General features: G+C 47.2%; 1 protein-coding gene across 2 annotated transcripts in view; it reads left to right on the top strand.

Moving 5' to 3' along the window:
* The window catches only part of UGGT2 (UDP-glucose glycoprotein glucosyltransferase 2), a 1,923,861-nt gene that overhangs the window by 578,132 nt on the left and 1,325,020 nt on the right, over positions 1-20,709 (top strand). For both annotated transcript variants that reach the window (XM_069639785.1, XM_069639786.1), the window contains 2 exons: positions 18,413-18,542; positions 19,987-20,118. In XM_069639785.1, the coding sequence (XP_069495886.1) occupies positions 18,413-18,542; positions 19,987-20,118 (262 nt within the window). The remainder of the gene's footprint in view (positions 1-18,412; positions 18,543-19,986; positions 20,119-20,709) is intronic.

Genomic DNA, 20,709 nt, shown 5'->3' with positions numbered 1-20,709 from the left:
CTTCACCCACAACATTCATACACACGCTACCACAATCATACTCACCCGAAGTGGACCCCAAGTGGCTGTTTGGCTGGGGTTTCTGTGTTGTTGGGACCGCTGTCTGGAAGAGGAAGTTACTGCACTGGAAACGTGCTCGACCTGTTTCCTGTTCTATTTTCAAGTCACTAGTTGCCTGCTGGTCAAGCCCCCCTGCCTACAGGAACTCTGCAACTGGCTAGTGCGTTGCGCACCCGAGGTGGGCCCCAAATGGTTGTTTGGGTGTGCGGCGGGTGCGGGGCGCCTAGTTCGCTGTGTTCCACCCACTAATTGCTTAGTGAGCTGCCAATTACTATTCCGCATTTTGGGGGGTTGACCGTGCTTCGGAGGAAGTTTGCGTTTGGCGTTGAACGGCTTTGGACGTCGTTGGAGCTGATGTTTGGATAACCAGTTCCCCTTCTTATTTTCCTCTTCTGAGTGCACCCCTGATACAATGGTAAGAAGTTAGTGTGTGGTGAGTGAGGGGGTTACATTTACTTTTGTTAGGAGCTGGTTTTGTTTGGAAATTACAGCGACTCAGTTGACTGGGCTGGCTGGCGGTGTTTTCCCTTGCACGCTTTGATGGGCTTCAGTGTGGGGTATGAGCGGGAATGATTCCACCTGATGTCCATTTGGTATTTGGGAAACATGTTAGTTTATGGTCCCTTGGTGTGGGGCTTTTATTCTGATCGTGGATAATGGCACATGTGGTTAAGTGACAACAACCAGGCTGTATCCAGTGCTCATCATGGTGAAAGGGCTAAGAAGCGGCAGAAAATTACTTGTGTCTTAGTCCGCCGCTTCAAACGTAATAGTTATGGGTTCAGTTAACCAGGAAAGAGAGGAGCGGGATAGTGCTTTAAAAACCACTGCGCCTATGGGAGCTAGATTTATGACTGGACAACTTTCTCAATCTGTAGGGGTCGATGCCCACAATGATCCCCTAGTATTGCCTACCACCTTGAGGTGAATGATCTAGCCTATGAGGGGCCCCTGAAGAAGTAAGTTGTAATGTCGGAGCTCATATACATGCCGAGAGAATGCAAGATATGGGGGTGGAGCCTTTTAGTAATAGAATTTGTGATTGTTCAATGCTTGCACCTGCAATTGAAGCCGAATTGGGGAAGCGTATGAGGCTTTCCATGGGTCCCTCCACCCTGGTCACCCATAGGAGGACCAGTGTTGCAGATGTGCACATGTTTAGTAATGTTGCGCATCTACACTCCAAAGCCCCCTTGTGGTCCGGTGGGGACCTGGGTGCGGGGGAAGTCAATAGGGCCTTTGAAGATGACCAGGTTAACGAAGGTGTCCATTATTATCAGAACTCTAGCTCTCCTACTCCAGAGAGAATGCACATTGATCCGCATGAGCAAAAGTCAAGAGAGTTGGCCGAGAGTTGGGCATTTCGATTAATAATGGTAGGCTGAGTGATCCTGAATTGGGTTCTCCTGTTGAAATTTGTGCGCTGGATGCTGCCACTCTTGGAGCAGACTTTCCTGTGATGTCCCGTATCCTGAATTTATTAGATAAGGGGCACGAGCAGACTCATTGTGAAATAGGTAACTTGAAGGCAACTCTAACCGAGATCTTGTGCAAAATGAATAGAATTGAAGGGCTTCTCTATACGCGTGAGGCTGTTGCGGTGCTTGCTCTAGGGAATAAAAAAGAGGCAGCCATGATGTCTAAAGCTACTCAAACTCCGAAGGACCCTAGGATGGTTGGTGTGGAAGTCAAGTCCTTTGCTGCAATGGCTGCGGCCAATGGACTAAAGATGGCTAACGTTGTAGAAAAAGATGACCTGGATTTGGCTCCGGTGATTTCTAACAACACCTATTCTATACAGCAAATTATGAATAGTATAAGGGCAATGAAAGAACTTAAACTTCAGGAGTGAGCCAATCTGTTGGCAGAGGCCAACTCATCCTCCTATGCGATGCACAATAATACAGATGGGTTGGATAGTCCAACTGCTTTGACCTGATTGACCTATCAGAAGAGTGTCAGGTGGAGTCCATCCAAATTGCACCTGAGCACCTCCAAGGAGAGTCAATGGAAAGGCCAATTATTGTGCTCACTCATAGAGAGAAAAGATTAGCACTTAGAGTGCAAAAACGAAAGGCAAAAGCAATAAAAATAAAAATTAAATTACCCATAAAATAAAGTGATGAGGATGAGAACCAAGGCTCCCACAAAAGAGTTGTAATATTTCTAACAATGATGTTATCATTGATTTGCAGCAACTAGATGAGAAGTCTAAAGCACTTTTGGATTTCAAAAATGTGGGTTGTGTTGCTGCAGTGAAGGCTTCCAAAATGGGAAAGGTCAAAAGGAAAATCTTAGGTGCAAACCCAACCATATTTTCTTTGAACGTATCACAAATAATTATGCACTTCCATTTAATAAAGCTCAAGATCCCCAATCCACCTCCACCACGACGCTAACTCACACTCAGACAGCGCTCTCTCAATTTTACCCCACAATTAACAAGAAAACAGCAACCAAAAGATTCAAGGGTCCGGAAGCGGGCCTAGGGGCGGATAGATTTCTCAAAGAGGAAAGGTGAGAGGAGTGGGGTCACTTGCCAAGGGTGTGCCTAGCAATGACTTCCAGGCGGTGGCAAATGTGATTGTGGCTCGTGATGTGGCTGAAGGGAGATCTGAGGTCCTGGGGAGTCACGCGGCCGGCCTGCCCATGACGGTCCCATCCGGATTATATGATGCTGGCTTACTTGAAATGGAGGGTATCCCCAGTTCTTGTGAGCTCCAACCTTACAACTCATTAGTTCATTTGAATGAAGGGTAATGGTGGGAGGGTGGGAGAGTCATCTTCATCGGACTGTGCTTTGAATCATGATACGTCACCTATAATGGGATGAGAAAGTGATGTAACCATCAACGGGAAATCTAGTTTAAATAGATTGTTTATGCTTAGAGCCTTCCAAGCCATTCCCTTTTTAAGATTTTTAATTTCGGATGATATTGAATGATAAGACTTGCTACCAACTACAATAATCGAATGATCTGTGCTTATCAGTCTCGGATTATTATGAAATTAATATGGGAACAAAGGGAGAACTTTGTCCATATTGGTCTCACTCCATTTATTTTTTAATAATAAACATGATGCTACTACTTTTGTAGAAACACTGTTGCGGTCTGTTGAACCCCCAGTGGAAGTGCTTTCAAATGGCTTAACCCCCTAGATTAATGAGGATACTATAAAACAATGAATCGACTTTGCTGCTGCAATTAGTGGGATTACGGGCGCTGTGCCGCCTACTGCAAATCCATCTTCTAAGACGAATATGCATTCTTTAGCATAATGAAGCGTGTTTTCGCTTCGCGTCTTGGAATGCGTGTGGGCTAAGGAACTTTTTCTTATGGCTTAACCAGGTAGACCAAAGTAGTCGACCTGCAGTGATAATGTTACAGGAAACCATGCATGTTACCCAAGTGGGTGTAGGATTCGTAGCCCTCCACATCAAAGTGGCCTCAAGGGGGCTGATGGGCCCACCCTCCAGTAGCCTTGCAGTGCTAATGAACAATTCCTGTAAATTTTCATCCGCCATTATCTATAAGGATGCTTCTATACTAGCTGTAGAACTTACACTGCAGGGGGTGCCTATGGTGTGTGTCTTAGTTTTATGTATATATTTGAACAGAGCATCAATTCTGTTTGGGGATATTACTGACCGATTGGATATGTTTTTGGAAGGTGCATTGGTTCGTAATTCCCATGTTAAGATAGTTGTTGCTGGTGATTTTAATTCTACATGCTATGGCTTAAAGCCTAGTAATGGTATAAATCAGGTGTATCCTAGCTCTCCTACATTGAAAAATGGTCAAAAATCGGTTGAGTATTAAATGACCTGGGATATACAACTGGTGCCCCTGAAGTTAACTCCTTTCCTTATACGTGGGCCCGAGGTAACCTAAGATCATATATTGATAATTATTTTGTATCTACTTCACTCTTTAGCGAGGTAGAACCGGTGTGCATTTGTGATGTAGGGTATGGAGATCATTTGGCTATCTAGTTTGATACCTCCAGTTGGGAATCTTCAGGGTCAACCAATCTTTCTTTTGCATTAATTGAAGTGGACAGACCGCAGATTTCAGTTAGAGTGAATCCTGCTACTTGTCAGCAGTTAATGAGACGAATTCGGTCTGATCCCTTATTAACTACTATGGAGTCTCTTGATCTCCATTCATGTTTAATTGCTGAGCAAGAAAATGTTAGGCGCATTCAATCCCATATTCATTTCATGGCTATGAAACCTAAGTCCGCTAGTAAGCCCAGCTTGCACTCCCATTCATTTAGTTTGATTATTCATCAGCTAAAAAAGGAAAAGAATATTACAATTCGCCAGGTGGGAAAACTTCAGCTCACCTTGACGGAGTATGTCCATCAGAAAAGGCTTATTATGCAGGCCTACAAAAATAAAATCAAAAGTTTAAAGACTGATCTTTTTGTAAAAGATAATTGACGCATTATGCACAATTTATTGAAAAATGACACTAGACAGGTCTGGGCAATACTTAGAACGATAACTCGGGAAACCAAGGTACAGAAAGAACCAGCGATTTCAGCCGCAGTGTGGGTTGAATATATCACAAGAAAATATTGGTTGCCATTGAGATTTGTTTCTTTTCCAGTTAGGAACTATCACAATTTGATTCTGAATTGGATCGGTTTTGCTGATGACCTGTTATTCTTGGATGGAACACCTTTGGTCTTCAGAACAAATTGAACCGTTTTGCCCACTTTGCTGATTCCCATAACCTGAATGTGAATCAGTCCAAATCTGTCCTCTTCGCTGATGGAAAAAAAAAAAGAAATTTGCAGTTCACGTGGTCCCTTGATGATGTACTCATCGTAACTACTCCATCTATTAGGTATTTAGGCTACACCCTGTCTGACCGACACTCAGTGGATATGTGGAGGGAGACTTTGAATAATAAGATCAAACCTTTGACCTTGCAAATGACTATCATTTTCCATAAATACTGTACATTTTCTTTGTTGCTGATTATTCAATTTTATTTGTTAAAAGTGGAACCCATCATTCTATATGCTTTAGACATATGTTTAACAGAGAAAGAGGTTTACTTGGATGTAATGCAGGGTAAAATGTGGAAGGAAGTGTTGGGCTTAGCTTTATACATCCCGAACGATGTGATACATCATGAACTTGGCTTGTTACCTCTTTCGGCAAAGTGGCATTGGCGTAGGTTAAATAATTATGCTGAGATTCTAATGCCCCCTAGGCAATCGATGTATGCAGATCTGAGACACATGATTATGGTGGGGAATCCTTCTTCCATGTTAAAACTCTCCGCCAAAATGAACATCTTGCTAGACGACATCTCAGTATCAAAGGATGAGCTGGCAGCGAGATTGCTGTGTTGTAAACGAAAATTTCAAGTGTATCAATGGTGTTTACAGAAAGATAGAATTGGTGCCTATAAAACCTATTATGAATTTGCGAAATACAGAAGAAAATGGGGAGATTGCCCGATGTATATCGTGCAATTTCCCTGTTATCGTGCAAGGAACTTGTACATGCGTTGTAAACTGAACCAATTTGCCACTAATGAAAGAGTTCAATATTGGGATAAAAGGGTGATCACTGCTGATTCTGGGAAATGTTGATTTTGTAACAATTGTAAGGTTTTAGAAACCCTTTTTGGTGATGTATTGTGAGCAATTTGAAGACCTGAGGGTAATTACATTTGATAATTACTTGCACTCAAAAACTGTGTTGTATGGAGAATCACTTTGGCCAATTTCAGGACTAACTTTAAGCGGTTAACCCACATACATCGGTACCAAAGTTCTAGTGGTTATTGAGGATAAGCTCAGAGAAAAGTCAATGATTTGATAGGTTACATCTTCCACTTCTGTTTTCAGTGTGCGTTGATTAGCTGGCTTTCTAATCAGCAAGCAGTATTTCTAATGCTGTAACCGCAGGAAAGGGAAAGGTTGTCTTGTGTTTTGTGGTATTCTCAATTATACATTTTTTTTTTTTAAGGTCAAACAAACACACAACTGTTTCAAAGCATAGAAAGCATCATATTTCAACACATTTCCAAACTCCCCAACTCCCCCCTCCCTCTTTAAACTAGAGCCGGTTCTCACATATCGTTTACGGGAACATCATTGGGTGGCACACTACCTAGACAGCCATCAACCGGGTCCTCTGTTTCGTTGTCACCCTGGTGAGGGTTTGCCAACGAGGCCACCAATTGCCGCCAGGCCAGCAAGGGCCCTACTTCTTCTTCGCCCCCCCTGGTGACCGCTTCAAACCAGACTACGGATTCAGCTTCCGCCCACCTCAAGAGGTCTGTCCACCATAACTCACCCTAGGTCTGTGGGCCGCCTTCCAGCCCATGGCGATCCTACGTTTGGCCAAGACATAGGCCAGGTCCTTCATCTTGCTTATGTGTTTCAAATGCCGGGGTCTAGGGAATAGTCCAAGCAAGCATGACCAGGCCGACTCCACATCCAGCACCACCCCCCGCCAGCCAGTTTCGTCTTGACCTCATTCCAAAATCTATGCACCTCCGGGCAAGCCCAAAACATGTGTAGCAGTCCTGCGTTCACCTCCCCACACCTGGGGCATTGCTGTATAGCTGATCCCCCAAACTTTGCAATCTTCCCAGGGGTTAAATAAGCCCTGTGGGTAACATACAATTGAAGCTGTTGGAATCTCGCGTTACGGGACACCTTTTTATGGTACCTCTGGGCCCGTTCCCACTGCCCATCCGTCATGGGTCCTCCCACCTCCTCCTCCCAATCTTGTCTCAATTGGAGCAACTCCTTCCCTGCCCTTGCTCGCAGGAGCTCATATATCCTCGATATTTCGTGCCTGCCCTCCGATACATCATACATGGTTTCCAGGGAGGCATCCGGATCCTCCACGAGCACTGTCTCCGGCCATCTTTCTCTAGTCTTTTTCACCAGCCTAGTGTAGGTTATATATTGGCCACCATGTACTCCCGTCTCTTCCTGCAGCCGCTGAAAGTCCACCGCCTCCCCTTCCTGCCATATGTCCCCGAGGGTGGCTAGGCCTACCTGTTTCCAGTATCTGCGGACCGATTCAAGTAGTTGAGAGTCGCTCCCACACGGAACCATACTCCCAGCAGGCCCCTTTGGCGGCTCTGAGTCCCCCCCAATCTTCCATGTCCTGTGCCAGATCTCCCAGCCCAACCTCAGTAACCGCCCCTTGCCCACCAGTTTATCTCTGCCCAACCACACCACTTCCATCAGAAAGTATGGGGCTGTATCTTCGCGCAGGAGCCTGGCTTCCGCTGAATCTTCAGTCGAGAGCCACCTGGCCACGTACTGCAGCTGCCCCACCAGGTAATAGAGTTCGAAGTTAGGCAGGCCTATCCCCCCCTGTCGCACGGGTTGTGGAGCTTCCACAGAGCCGCCCTATTCCTAGAGCTGCCCTACACACGCTGTGAAGTTTCGCGAATAGGCTCCTGGGTATCAGAAACGGGATGTTTATAAAAAAAGTGCAAGAGTCTAGGCAGGACCACCATCTTGAGCAAGGCCGCCCTCCCCATCATGGTCAGGGGCAGTCTGGACCAAAATACCATACTGTTCTTAATCCCCTCTATCACCTTTTCCGTGTTGTGCTTGTGTTCTGTCTCGATCTTGTGGTAAATGTTTATTCCCAAATACCTAAATGTTACGGGCTGCCATGGTATTGGCAGAACAGGCAGCCTCTGCACCGGGACATTCCTATATCTGCCCAAAGGGAACAGGCTGGACTTTCCAGGGTTCACCGATATACCGGAGAGGATGGCGTACCGTTTTATCACCTCTAGGACGTAATGTAGGTTTTCTTCTGGGTAGCGTAAATAAAGGAGCATATCATCCGCATATAATGATATCAGATGCTCTCCACTGGCCGTGTTTATGCTCACCTCCCATTATTGTTGACGCAGGCATATTGCCAGCGGCTCCAATGCCAGTATATATAGCATAGGTGACCAGGGACATCCCTGTCTGGTCCCCCTGCCCAGTTGCCAAGAATCTGAGACCGTGGACCCTGTCTTGACCCTCGCCATCGGGGTGCTGTAAAACAACTGTACCCATTTGAGGTATCCGGGTCCCACTCCATACCCCTTCAGGACCGCTTTCAGCCAGGGCCATCGTACCGAGTCGAAGGCCTTGACCGCGTCTAACGACACTATAGCCAGCTCGCCCGTGTCCTCCTCAGTTTGGTCTATGACATGGTGTAGCCTCCGGTGGTTATCGGTGATGTTCCTGCCCGGAACATATCCTGTCTGATCTGGGTGTAACAGTTTCTTAATCACCCTCTTCAGTCTATTAGCCAGCACCGCCGTGAATATTTTGCTGTCCTGGTTGAGCATGGACAACGGTCTATAAGACCCGCGCTCCACGGCCGGCTTGCCTGGTTTCAGGAGTGGGATGATTACAGCCTCACGGAGGGACAACGGGAGTTCTCCCTTCTCATAGGCCTTGTTGAAAGTGGCAAGCAGTGGCTGGAGCAACTCTTGCTGGTATGTTTTGTAGAACTCGCTGGGCAGCCCATCCGAACCCGGCGCCTTGCAAGTGGGCAAGTTCCGAATCACTACCTCCAGCTCATCCAATGTGTCTAGTATGTCTTGGGCCATATCCTCCCCTGTGTCCTCATACAAGTGTCTGTAAAACTTAAGGAATTCCTCATTTACCTCTTTCTGGGTGTTGCATATGCTACCTCCTTCGCCCTGAATCTCACTAATCACCTCGCGGGGGGTCTCACTCTTGTACAGCCAAGCCAGCAATCTGCCCGGCTTATCGCCCCCTGCGTGTATCCTCTCCGTATATTTCCTGTGGCTGAGTCTGCACAGTCTATCCCAGAGTGCACTGCAGGACAACTGTAGCTCCTCTACTTTGGTTCTGTTAACATGAGCGGTGCTCACGCAACGCGTGAGCTCCTCTAGCTCCCTTTCCGCCTCCCGGAGCTCCCTTTCACCCCCCCCCTGTAGCCCCTTAACTTGGGAAATAGCTACCCCACGCACCACCACCTTAAACGCTTCCCACAGTGTGCCCACAGAGCTTACGCTTCACGTGTTTGTATCAAAATATTCTTCAATGGCGTCCCTCAGGCCCTCCCGAAACCCCTCATCCTGCAGAGCCTCGGTCCTAAGACTCCATGTAGGGATCTGCGGGCGTGGGGGCTGGTGTCTCCAGTCTACCACCAAGGGCGAGTGGTCCGACAGCACTCTGGCTTTGTATTCTGCTCCTTCTATTTCTCTCACTATCCCGGCTGTTACAAACATGTAGTCTAACCTTGTGTACAAATCATGTGGCGCTGTGTAGTGAGAGTACTGTCTATCTGTGGGATGCAGCCTTCTCCACGCATCCTCTAGGCCTAGGTCTTTCAGTAGGGTACTCAGCGCTTTGGCCGCCGGTGCCGTTTTTCCTGCCCTGTCCTTGGACCTATCCATACTGGGGTCTACGGTACAGTTAAAGTCCCCCCCCCCCCCACACTACCGTACCCCCCGCCAGGGGGCCAAGTTTACCGTAGTGGGTCCTAAAGTAAGCCGCTGTATCGTTATTGGGGGCGTACAAATTTATGATATGTATTTCTCTGTTTTCCAAGAGACCCGTTACCACCACCATTCTACCCTCCGGGTCCACCGTAGAATCAAGCACTCGAAACCGCACGTGGGGCGCCACCCAAGTGACAACCCCTCTGGCATACGCTGAGTACGCCGACCCCACAACGGTGCCCTTCCATTTCCTCCCGACCGCCTCCAGCCTTTCCCTAGTGAGGTGGGTCTCTTGCAGCAGGGCTATGTCTACGCGCATCCTCTTTAAATACATCATCACTTTGTTGCGTTTAAGGTAGCTGTTGAGGCCCCGTACATTCCAGGTCACAATTCTGAGATTACCCGATGCCATCTAGTCGGTCTATCTCCGTCCCATCCCTCCCCATAATGTTCCCCATGTAGGGTCGTTTCCTGGCTCCTTCCCTTCTGTTAACGAACCGTGCCCCCCTCCCCCTTCCCCAACCTCACACCACTGCACACAACTCCCCCCCCCCCCTCCCCACCAACCCCCAACAATAGCCCAGCTCCATCCCTGGATCTCAGGCCTACCCACATCTGGACCCGTCTTGTGACCAAGAACAAGGACCCCGCGGGGTGTCACCAATCTAACAGTGACCTAACTAAGTGTACTACTATCGGGTGCAGAGGTTGCTCCCCAGGAGCTCCCAGTCATCTATTTAGGAGAAGTGAATTCAACGGGGCCCGCCGGCAGATGCCGTGACTTCCCCCACACAAGCACAAACTATATTCTAGTCCCAATGTCATAGCTATGGCCTCACGGGTGCCTCTGCAGCGTGCTACTTATCTCCATCCGCTTCTGTCTGGGCTTCTGATTCCTGTGGTCAACCTTGCATATCCAGCCATTCCATCGCGTCGCTCGGCGTCTCAAAGAAGAGGGATCTGTTCTTATGAATCACCTTTAACCTAGCGGGGTAAAGCAACATGTAGCGGTGGCCTGCCTCTCTGAGCCTCCTCTTCACCGTTCCAAAGTTCATTCGACTCCGTTGTACAAGCAGCGTGTAATCCGGATACACTGTTATATTCGCTGACCCCCTTTCTATCGTGCCCCCTTTCCGGAAAAATTCGAGAATCTTCTCGATGTCACGATAGTTCAAGATCTTTGCAATCAACGGCCGCGGGGGGGCTCCTGGGGCCAGTCTCCTGGTCAGGGCCCTGTGCGCCCTTTCGACCGCGAACCCCTGGGTCAGCTCTCTGCCTGTAATCTCCTGCAAAAGCATGGTTTAAACGAAATCCGTGGGGTTCGATCCTTCCATTCCCTCCGGTACCCCCACTATGCGAATGTTATTGCGCCTGGCGCGCCCCTCCGCCTGCTCTGCTCTGTCCTCCAAATTGCCCACTCGCTGCACGAGGGCATGAAGTTCCTTGGCGTGTGTATTGCACGCCTCCACGGTCAGGGTCAACTCCTTCTCCAGTTCCCCAGTGCGCTCCGCGATCGTTCGCACATCCTGGCGCAACAGGTTCACTTCTTCTCGGACCGCTCCTATCTTGAGGTTTAGGCCCTCTTGCAACTCTTTCATGGCCAGGCCCAGCTTCGGCTCCCAGGCCACCTTCAGGTCAGTAATTGCTGCCAGCACCTCCTGGATGGTACCCGGTGGGTCCGTCGCCGCCGCAGGGGTTTCTTTGCTCTTACCCCCTTCCGCGCCCGAGGGCGACCTAGCATAGGTCTCCATCGTAGGCTGCTTGATCCGGGGTCGCACCACCTTGGAAGACATCCTGGTGCGTCGATTGGGCCCACGCGCCCAGCTGTATCCTCACGGGGTTTGCTAGCCGGCCCCTTCTCAGCGAGGTTTCGCTGAACCTGGGTTCACTCTGCTAGCCCGCCACGACCCACGGCCTCTGCAGTGGGGGCTCGCCCTTATGTTCTTGCTTTCAGCCCGAGGCGCATGCGACCCGTCTATCTGGTTGGGCTCGACCACGTTCCGACCAACCTTGTCTTCCTCAGCTCGTCAGACCTTTTATGGCCCTTTGTCCACAGGCGGCCATCTTGGGTGCTCCCCTTCCTTTGCGCGACCGCCACCTTCTTCGGGGTCTAGTTCCGTGAATATGCAGTCTCGCCGTTGGGGAGGGCACACACCGTATGCCCCCCACTTTCATACGCCTTTAGATGCACCGTGGGCTCGAAAGTCCGCCAAAAACCATCACTTTTTCCTCAGGATCGGATCATCAGGAGCTCCTCCAAGGAACGTCCTCTCACGTAGCCATCAAGCCACGCCCCCCTCAATTATACTTGTGGGTGCTGGTTTATGTCCTTTTGTTTTATATTCGGTATTAGGATGAGAATTGATTGTTAATTTGTATTTGTTTATGTATGTTGCTGCTTAAAACATGGAGACAAAAGATGGTTTCATGTAAATTGTTTGTTTTTAACTTGATTATGTTAAATGTTAAAGGTATTTGTACCGCGCACCGTCACCAACGGAATTGGTCCCCAGGCGCTCAGGCGGATCTGTAAATGATAAAGGTGGGATGGGTTAGTAAGGTGAAGAAGGGAGTAGGATAGTGAGAGGAGTGGTGTTCTGTTGGCTGCTTCAACTCAGTTTACAGCGGGTGCTGAGCTTTGGTGCGGGTCTCGGATCGGAGTCAGTCCGCGTGTGCTGTGTGTTCCGGCTTATGTGTTGTTGCAGTGTTGTGAAGTGCGTGCGGCTTGTTGTGCGAGAGATGGTTGTGTGAGTTTTTTGAGTGAGATAAGTATGCAGAGTTTGAGCTTATATTGGTTAGTGGGTTACCTGACCTTTACCCTGCTAACATTCACAGTTCTGTCTAAGTGTGGCACTTGTTGGCCCTCACATTCCCATCTAGATGCTGCGCAGGCCAATGTTTAGGACCCCATCCAGGTGTGGTCATGCCAACATTCACAACTCCATCCGAACGCCACGCAGGCTGGTGTTCACAACTCTAAGTGTGCCACATGCTTGCATTCACGTTTTTTCTAGGCGCGGGCATGTTATCCTTCAATCAATCCTATCCAGATGTGACGCAGGCCAAAGTCTATCTACATGCGTCTGCCGGTCTGGATATGTTCATCCGGTACGTACAAGTGGGAGAGTCACTTGAGGGCTTTCGTCTGGGTCTAGGTATGTGGTCAGTCTCTGCAGCCTTCCTTTGTGGATATTTTCCATGATGTCTTATGCTCTGTCGAGTGGTTGGTTCTTTGGTTTGAGTGTTTGTCCAGTTTGAGAGTGGCCGAGGTTAGAGTTATTTTCATCATTGTTTAATGTCTGGGCATTCTAGTGCGTCTCTGTTGTGGTTATGCTTTGAAGAGCCATGATTTGAGGATTTTCCTGAAGGCTAGGTGGTTTGTTGTATTCCGTATGTTCTTTGGTAGTTCATTCCAGGTTTTGGGTGCCTGGTGGAGGATCGTCTTTCCCTCAAGTTTTTTTCTTTTGTAGGGTTTTGGTTCCAGGTGTATGTCAGTGCTTGATCTTAGTGTTTTTGTCGGTTGATGTAGGCATAGTTTGTCGCTTAGGAATTCTGTGCCTTGTTTGTGTATTGCTCTGTGCGTGATGCACATGGCCTTGAACTTTATTCGTTGTTTCAGTGGTAGCCAGTGTAGTATTTTTAGCACGGGTGTGATGTGTTCCCTTCTGGGTAGCTTGAGGAGGAGTCTGGCTGCTGCATTTTGTATGCGTTGCAGTTTTTTTTAGAAGTCGTTCGGGCATGCCCAGCTATAGGCTATTGGCATAGTCTACTCTGGACATGATCAGAGCGATGATGGTAAGTGTTTTGTTGGCGAACGACAGGAACGGTAGGATCCTTTTTGCTGCTCACAGGAGGAACAAACATTTCTTGATTACCGAGTTTACTTGTGGCTCCAGAGTGAGATTGTTATCCATCAGGACCCCTAGGTTTTTTACAGTTGATGATGGTTCTGGTGTGGTGCCGAGCTCTCTTGGCCAGTTGATGTAGTTGATGTCTCCTCCCTTTTTTGAAACAATCATTATCTCTGTTTTGCCTGGGTTGATTTTGAGATGGTTGAGGTTCATCCAGATGAATATGTCACGAAGGCAATTCTCTAGTGTAGTGTTTTCTTCTCGGGTGTCTTGTATTGTGAAGATTATTTGAGTATCGTCGGTGTAGTTGTAGCATGTGAGGCCATGTTTTTTGATGAGTTTGATTAATAGGTACATGTAGATGTTGAATAGAAGCGGGGAGAAGGATGATCCTTGTAGTACTCCGCACATGGAGACTCTGGGTTTGGATTTACAAGGTTTCATCCATATTGTTTCTGTTCTGTTTGTTAGGAAGGATTTGATCCATAGTAGGGCAGTGTCTGTTATCCCTAGTCCTTCTAGTCTCTTTATGAGGATGGCGTGGTTGACAGTGTCGAATGCTGCAGACAGATCAAGGAGAATGAGGGCGGTGCTGTTGTCTGAGTCTGCGTTTGTTTTTAGGTCGTCCCATATTAAAAGGAGAGCCGATTCTGTTCCTCTCATATGTCTGAAGCCAACTTGTGCCTCGTCTAGTAGGCAATGTTCTTCTATGAATTCTTGGGTTATTTGGTAGACATATGTTTCTAGCAGTTTGGCTATGTAGGGTATGTTGGAGATGGGTCTGTAGTTAGATACGTCCTCTACGTTTCCTGTTGTGTCTTTGAGTAGCGGCTTGATGTAAGCCGATTTGAAGGCCTGCGGTACTTTACCTGTTGAGATTGAGAGATTGAGGAGGTTCCTGTGGTATTCCATGGGGGTTCCTTGTTTGAGAATTGTTTTGTATATGTCCGGGGGGCAAGGGTCTTCAGGAGAGCCCGATTTGTTGCTTTGGTTTAGCAGTTTGACGAAAGCCTCAACTGATATTTCTGGGAAGTTTCGTAGCTTGTTTGTGTGTTCCTCGTCTGTGTCGGTGGGGTTTGAGCTGTGAACGCTTGGTCTGTTTTGTATGGTGTGTTGGATGGAGGCTATTTTGTTTTTGAAGTGGTCTCCGAGGTCCTCGCAAAGTTTCGTCGATGGGATTGGTGTGTTGTTGCAGGCCGGTGGGTTTTTTATTTCGTTTATGATTTTGAATGGTACTTTTTGAGCGTTTGGTGCTCTGAAGATTCGGTTGTCGTAATAGTTCCTCTTCGCTTTTTGTATTTCCTTTTTATATGCGCGGATCTGTTGTAGGAATTTCAATTTGTTTGCGGTGGTGTTGTTGGTCCTCCATTCAGATTCTAGTTTTCGGTTTTTTCTTTTCATGGCGTTGAGTAGTGGGGTGAACCATTTTGCTGCAGTTTTCTTGCGTGATGGGGTGAAGGGCTTTTCTTTGGCGATGTCGTCAAGGGTTGTTGCGATCCAGGTATGAAGTAGGGCAACTTTTTTGTCTAGGTCTGCTTCTTCCATGGTTGATGCTTGTGGCTTTCCGAGTTCTAGGAGCTCGGTTAGGTTGGAGTTTTTTATGGTTCTCCAATTTCTTTTCATCATGATGGGTTGTTTTTCTTGTTGCTTCTTTGTTGGAGCGGCCGTTGTGATTATGAACGGAATGATGAGGTGGTCTCTCCAAAGTATTTGAATTGGGGTTGCCGTGGTCATGAGATCCTTGTTGGCGAAGATTGCGTCAAGTGTGTGTCCTGCTGAGTGGGTTGCTCCTTTGACTAGTTGTTGTAGGTTCATGGCTGCTAGTTGGGCGGTTAGGGATTTTTGTGTGGTTGTGGTTTCTTCGTCGAACCAGATGTTGAAATCTCCGAGGATGATCAGATGATTGTACTTGATGGCTAGGGTAGTGATTGCTTCCGTGAAGGCGTCTATGAAAGTTGCATCGTAGGTTGGTGGTCTGTATATCAGTATGAATTTCAGGTTGGTTTTGGGGTTTACTGAAAGTCGTAGTATTAAGGATTCGCATTTATCGATGTTTAGTGGATCTTCCATTTTGATGGCCAGTTGTTCCTTGTGGATGATCGCTAGTCCCCCCCCCCCCTCCCCCCCTCTTTTGGATTTTCTGTTTGTTTGGATGCATTTGAAGTCTTCAGGCAGGCAGTTGTTGAGGGTGATCTTGTAGTTGTCGTCTAGCCACGTTTCGGTTACAAATAGGATGTCTATGCCTCCTTCTGACAGGAGGTCGTATATTTCCGTTGCGTGTTTGGACATTGACCTTGCGTTTATTAGGTTACAATGGATTCTCTGGGTGAGATTTTGTTTTGAGGTTATTTGTTGTTCGAGTTTGTTTGTGAGGTTTCCGCATTGATGTCGGTAGGATGAAGAACGGCGACAGCTGCTTCTTCATTGAAGCGGTCTAGTAAGTTGATAACAGGGCTGATTAGTCTTGGTGTTTCTGCTGTGATGCTACTCGGATGAAGATCAGCAGTGGTTTCTTCATTGGGTCCGATTGTTGGGTGGGAGGAGGCGTTGCTGGTTGTTGGTACTTCGCCGTATTGTGCGGGATGTAGTGGAAATCGATGTTGCCCCTCTGTTCTTGTAATGTAAGGGATAATGGGGTCGGAGCCCTCCCAATCTCTTGTTGAATGCCCCCATCTTTTTTCCGCGTGTATCAGGAAATTCTTTGCATGTTTCGAGGTTTCCGTGTTGGGGTGTCGGTGTACCGTGGTTGTCCAGAGGTAAGGTGTGAAGTATAAGGATTTTTCTCTTGTGGCTGTTTTAGGCGTGTTTTCTTCCAATGGGGCTGTTTCTTGTGGGTTCTGTCGGTGTTGTGTGTTTGCGTCTCTTGTTGCACGATCTTGCTCTCTTTCTTGGCGTCCTTTCCTGGTACGGGTCATTTTCCAGTCTAGGTGCAGGCATAGTATGGTAGTTGGTCCTCTATGCTGTGCTGTCGCAGTGACCTCGGTTTTCCTTCTCGATACGCTGGGGTGTACTCTGGCTCAGTGTTGCTTTATGTCGGTGGGTAGGATGTTTTTTCCTAAGGGTGCACTGTCGGGTGGTTTAGGGTGTTAACGGTCTGCTGGTATGGGATTTAATTGAGTTTGGTGGTGGTGGGTTTCCGGGATTAGTAAATACTGAACTAAGCGCAGTTAGATTATTAGAGAGACCTGTATAGTGGGTGAGAGTCCTATCGGTGCAATCTAAGCATCACACAGTGCCGTTCGGAGACAAAGGCCCCTGCTGAGTCTGAGAGACCTGCACGGTGGGAGAGACGCCCACCAGCACAACCTAAACACCACACAGTGTAGTTTGGAGACGGAGCCCCCGCTAAACTAGAGAGACCCGCGCAGTGGGAGAGAGGCCCATCAGTGCATCCTAAACATCACACAATGCAACTTGGAGACAGAACCCCTGCTAAACTCGAGAGACCCGTGCAGTGGGAGAGGCCCATCAGTGCAATCTAAACATCCTACACAGCAATTTGGGGAGAGAGCCCCTGCTAAATTTGGGAGACCCGTGCAGTGGGAGAGAGGCCCATCGGTGCAATCTAAACATCACACAGTGCAGTTTGGGGACAGAGCCCAATTTAAATTTGAGAGACCTGTATAGTGGGAGAGGCCTATCAGTGCAATCTAAACAACACATAATGCAGTTTGGGGGCAGAGCCCCTGCTAAATTTGAGTGACCTGTATAGTGGGAGAGAGGCCTATCAGTGCAATCTAAACATCATATAATGCAGTTTGGGGGCAGAGACCCTGCTAAATTTGAGAGACCTGTATAGTGGGAGAGAGGCCTATCAGTGTAACCTAAACATCATACAATGCAGTTTGGGGACGGAGCCCCTGCTAAATTTGAGAGACCTGTATAGTCGGAGAGAGGCCTACCAGTGCAATCTAAACATCATATAATGCAGTTTGGGGGCGGAGCCTCTGCTAAATTTGAGAGCTGTGTAGTGGAAGAAAGGCCTATCAGTGCAATCTAAACATCATACAGTGCAGTATGTAAGGTGTGATAAAGATGGATTGGTTTTAGTGATAATGTAATGTTCTGTATGAAATATATGAATGTACTTTTGTAATAGTGATGTTATTGTAAAGGTTTTTGTGAAAACCAAACACAATAAAAAAAAAACTCATTCACCCACCAGTCACTCACACCTTCTCTTACATACTCATTGCATTCTCTACACAGGCACACTCCCACCCACCCAGAACATTCAAAAACACACATCACATTATTTCTCATTCACATACATACGTCTGACACGCACTTCGCACATGCAAAATACATTTTTTTTTAAAGCCTTCTTACCTTTTTCTTGCAGCTTAGGCCCATATTTCCAAGTCAACCCTCCGCTCCTCCGTGCTTCTCACAAACAGGAACCAGGAAGCTGCGAGAGCTTTCTGTTTCCTGTATGTGAGCTGCAAGGAAGCCGAGGGAGAAGGGGTTGGAGCTGAACGTGGCATGTGACAGTACCGATTGGCGTTGGAGCTGACCAAAATATGTGGCACATGAGCACCTCCTCTGCCTAGCCTTCACCCTCATGGGCGAGGACTGGGCCGGGGACTCACCAGACCTGGTGTGGCAGGGCCCCTGCTACAGCAGGAGCTTCTGTGTTTTTTTCCTAAAAAAACATTTTTGTTTTAAAAATGGGGGGTTGCAAGGGAGTCCCCAGGGGTCGCAACTGCAACCCCTGGTGACCCTCCCAAATGACATCCCTGGCTCTTTTCATAATGCTTTCCCTTTTCCAATGTTACACGCTGCGTGGGTCTATGAATATATGCACGAAGCGAGGATCACACTAATCCGGGTACCGGGAAGCTCTATATGGCAATTACAGGTTTGGGAGATTTCTGCTTCCCTGCAGGCCAGGGCAGGGAGGTCTCTCACACAAAACCATATTATGCATCAGGGAATGTTTGGCAGATCCAGTGCAGGCAGCTTTTGCATCGGTCTATTGAAAATCATGTTTTTTCATGCAAACGTTTTTTTTTTTTTCTGTTTACACCTTTCTTAAAGGATCGGCATTGTTTTTGTTGTGGAAAAAGATGGTGATGGAACCGAGGACGCAAGGGCAGCACTTTGGAAAGCATTCAACTATATTTCCGAAGAATCGGACCACAATCAAGCTTTTATTTTACTTGCCAAGGTAAGTCGGCTCATTTCTTAACATTGTTGAAAATAATTTTTTTCTAGAAACATATTAAGCAGGAAAAAGTTAGTCAAATCAATTTACAATCTCTGGGGGTACTACATTTAAAATAAGTAGGAGGCGTTCTTAAACTCAAAATAGAAAGTAGGAGGGGCAGGAGGATTCCTTGTACAACAAATTCAATATGCATTGTAAGAGTTTATATCAGCTTCGCGTAGAATCGACGGAGCCTAATTTACTCTCTGCAGCCGGGGCCTACCCCTACTCTTATATGGCAATGATGTACCCTCATGGCATTGCCATCCATCTAGGTTCATTTACTCAGTTCCCACCTTTGTTCCTTAAAGATAGCATCATAACAACAGACCGGGACTCTGGTTTCCCAAGGAAGCCCTGCCTACCTAATCCTTTGAAAATTCTCTGCTGGTTCCCATTCTTCCCCAAAGCTCATCATCCTCTGGCTGGCTTGGAGAAGCATCCAAGCCCCCCCCCTAGTTACCATCTTTATAATGGATAGTGCCAGGCAGTGGACCTCTTTACATTACTTAGTAGAAATATTATAAGATGGCAAATGGTCTATACAATTCCCAAAATGTATTTCAAATAAGAATAAAGATAATGGACACATGAGTAACATTATACATTCCTTAAAGAGCTTCAAACAGATGTTTGCCCAGCAATGCATTCAAAAAGTAAGGTGCATGTCAGTAATCAACAAAGTGTTACACACCTTTATACCTCAATATTAGCTGGTATTGATCACAGTTATACGGGTACGTAAAAACTGAATGTACTTATGTTTTTTTCTTGCGAATGAACCGGATAAACCGGAGGTTTGTGATGTCTTCCTTGAAGGAGGGGGAAGGTCCAGGGGGCCGATAGATTAGGTGCATGAGTACCGTTTGATTAGGTGACAGTGCCAGTTTCACAGTTAAGATCTCTGCAGAGGGGAAGCTGGTGAGGGGTGTGGCTCTGAGGGCCAGATGGGTTTTGGCGATGAAGGCCACTCCTCCACCTTTGCCTGTGTTTCTGTCTGCCCTGATTATGGTATAGCCTTCTGGTAAGGCTATACCATTATCAGGGTATATATTCATTCTATCAACTGCAGACCTAGGCATTGGGCAGGAAAAACCGAAAGAAAACAAAAGAAAAAGGCAGATATTTGCTTAAAGCTTTACATCGATTGCAATTGTCCTATCCAGTGTCTTCACTCCACTAACTCTACCCACCTTAGAAACAACCGTATATGTTCCGGCTAAGTTACACTTGCCAAGGTGCTTTTTGCATTGTATGTCACAAATGTATTTTTAGCACATAGTGCAAATGCAGTTCTTATTGGGCTTGCTGTTTTCGTGTCGTATTGTGTACGTATTGAAACAACAAACTGATAGCCATGTGAAGCGACTTTAATGTTTTTTTACTTCATTCACGATTCTTACAGATGTACAATAGGGTGAACGATGGTGAAGTGCTCACTGTGGATCATGTGAGAACCGTGCTGAGAAAAGAGTTTCCGCAAGCTGATGTGCATGGAATTTTGAGTGTTAAATCGGCATATGGTGAAAGGTTGAAGGTGAGTAAACTGGCACCATAAAATGGCAGCGGCACAGGTCAGATACACACAGTAGATGAGAAATCGCTACACATTTAGTATATATCTTTTAAGAACATAGCATGACCCAATCATAAATGTACAGTGATTACATTTCGAGGGGATTGTGTTCTCCGACATATTCCACATCTCTGACAGTAATGTCCACAGCTGTGCTGCTTCGGAAAAGTTTTCGGCGTCGGTGTGCTGCGTCGATGACGTCGATACGCTGTCCCTCGAGGGCCTCCGTCGAGAGGCGACGTCACCGGATGTTATATGTAGGACGCACGACGCCCGTAGCCTCAGTTCCGTTTTTCCCCAAACGTGTTGGCTTCGGAACCTCGGCGCGCCTCGGTTCTTCTCCTTTGAATCGGTTATTCTAACTTTGTATTGAGAATGTGTCTTTGTCTTCTTCTACCCCGAAGTCGGGCTTCAAGAAGTGTCGGGACTGCGGTTCCAAAATGTCCCTTACAGACCCGCACAACGTCTGCCTCTGGTGCCTCGGAGAGAGCGACGCCACCAACGACTGCGATGAATGCCAGTCCTTGATGTTGAAGGCCTTGTGGGAGCGGA

The sequence above is a fragment of the Ambystoma mexicanum genome, chromosome 7q (genome assembly GCF_040938575.1).
Source record: "Ambystoma mexicanum isolate Mex_15411 chromosome 7q, UKY_AmexF1_1, whole genome shotgun sequence".
In the NCBI taxonomy this organism is placed as follows: domain Eukaryota; kingdom Metazoa; phylum Chordata; class Amphibia; order Caudata; family Ambystomatidae; genus Ambystoma; species Ambystoma mexicanum.
This window is presented reverse-complemented; position numbering and strand designations above follow the sequence as displayed.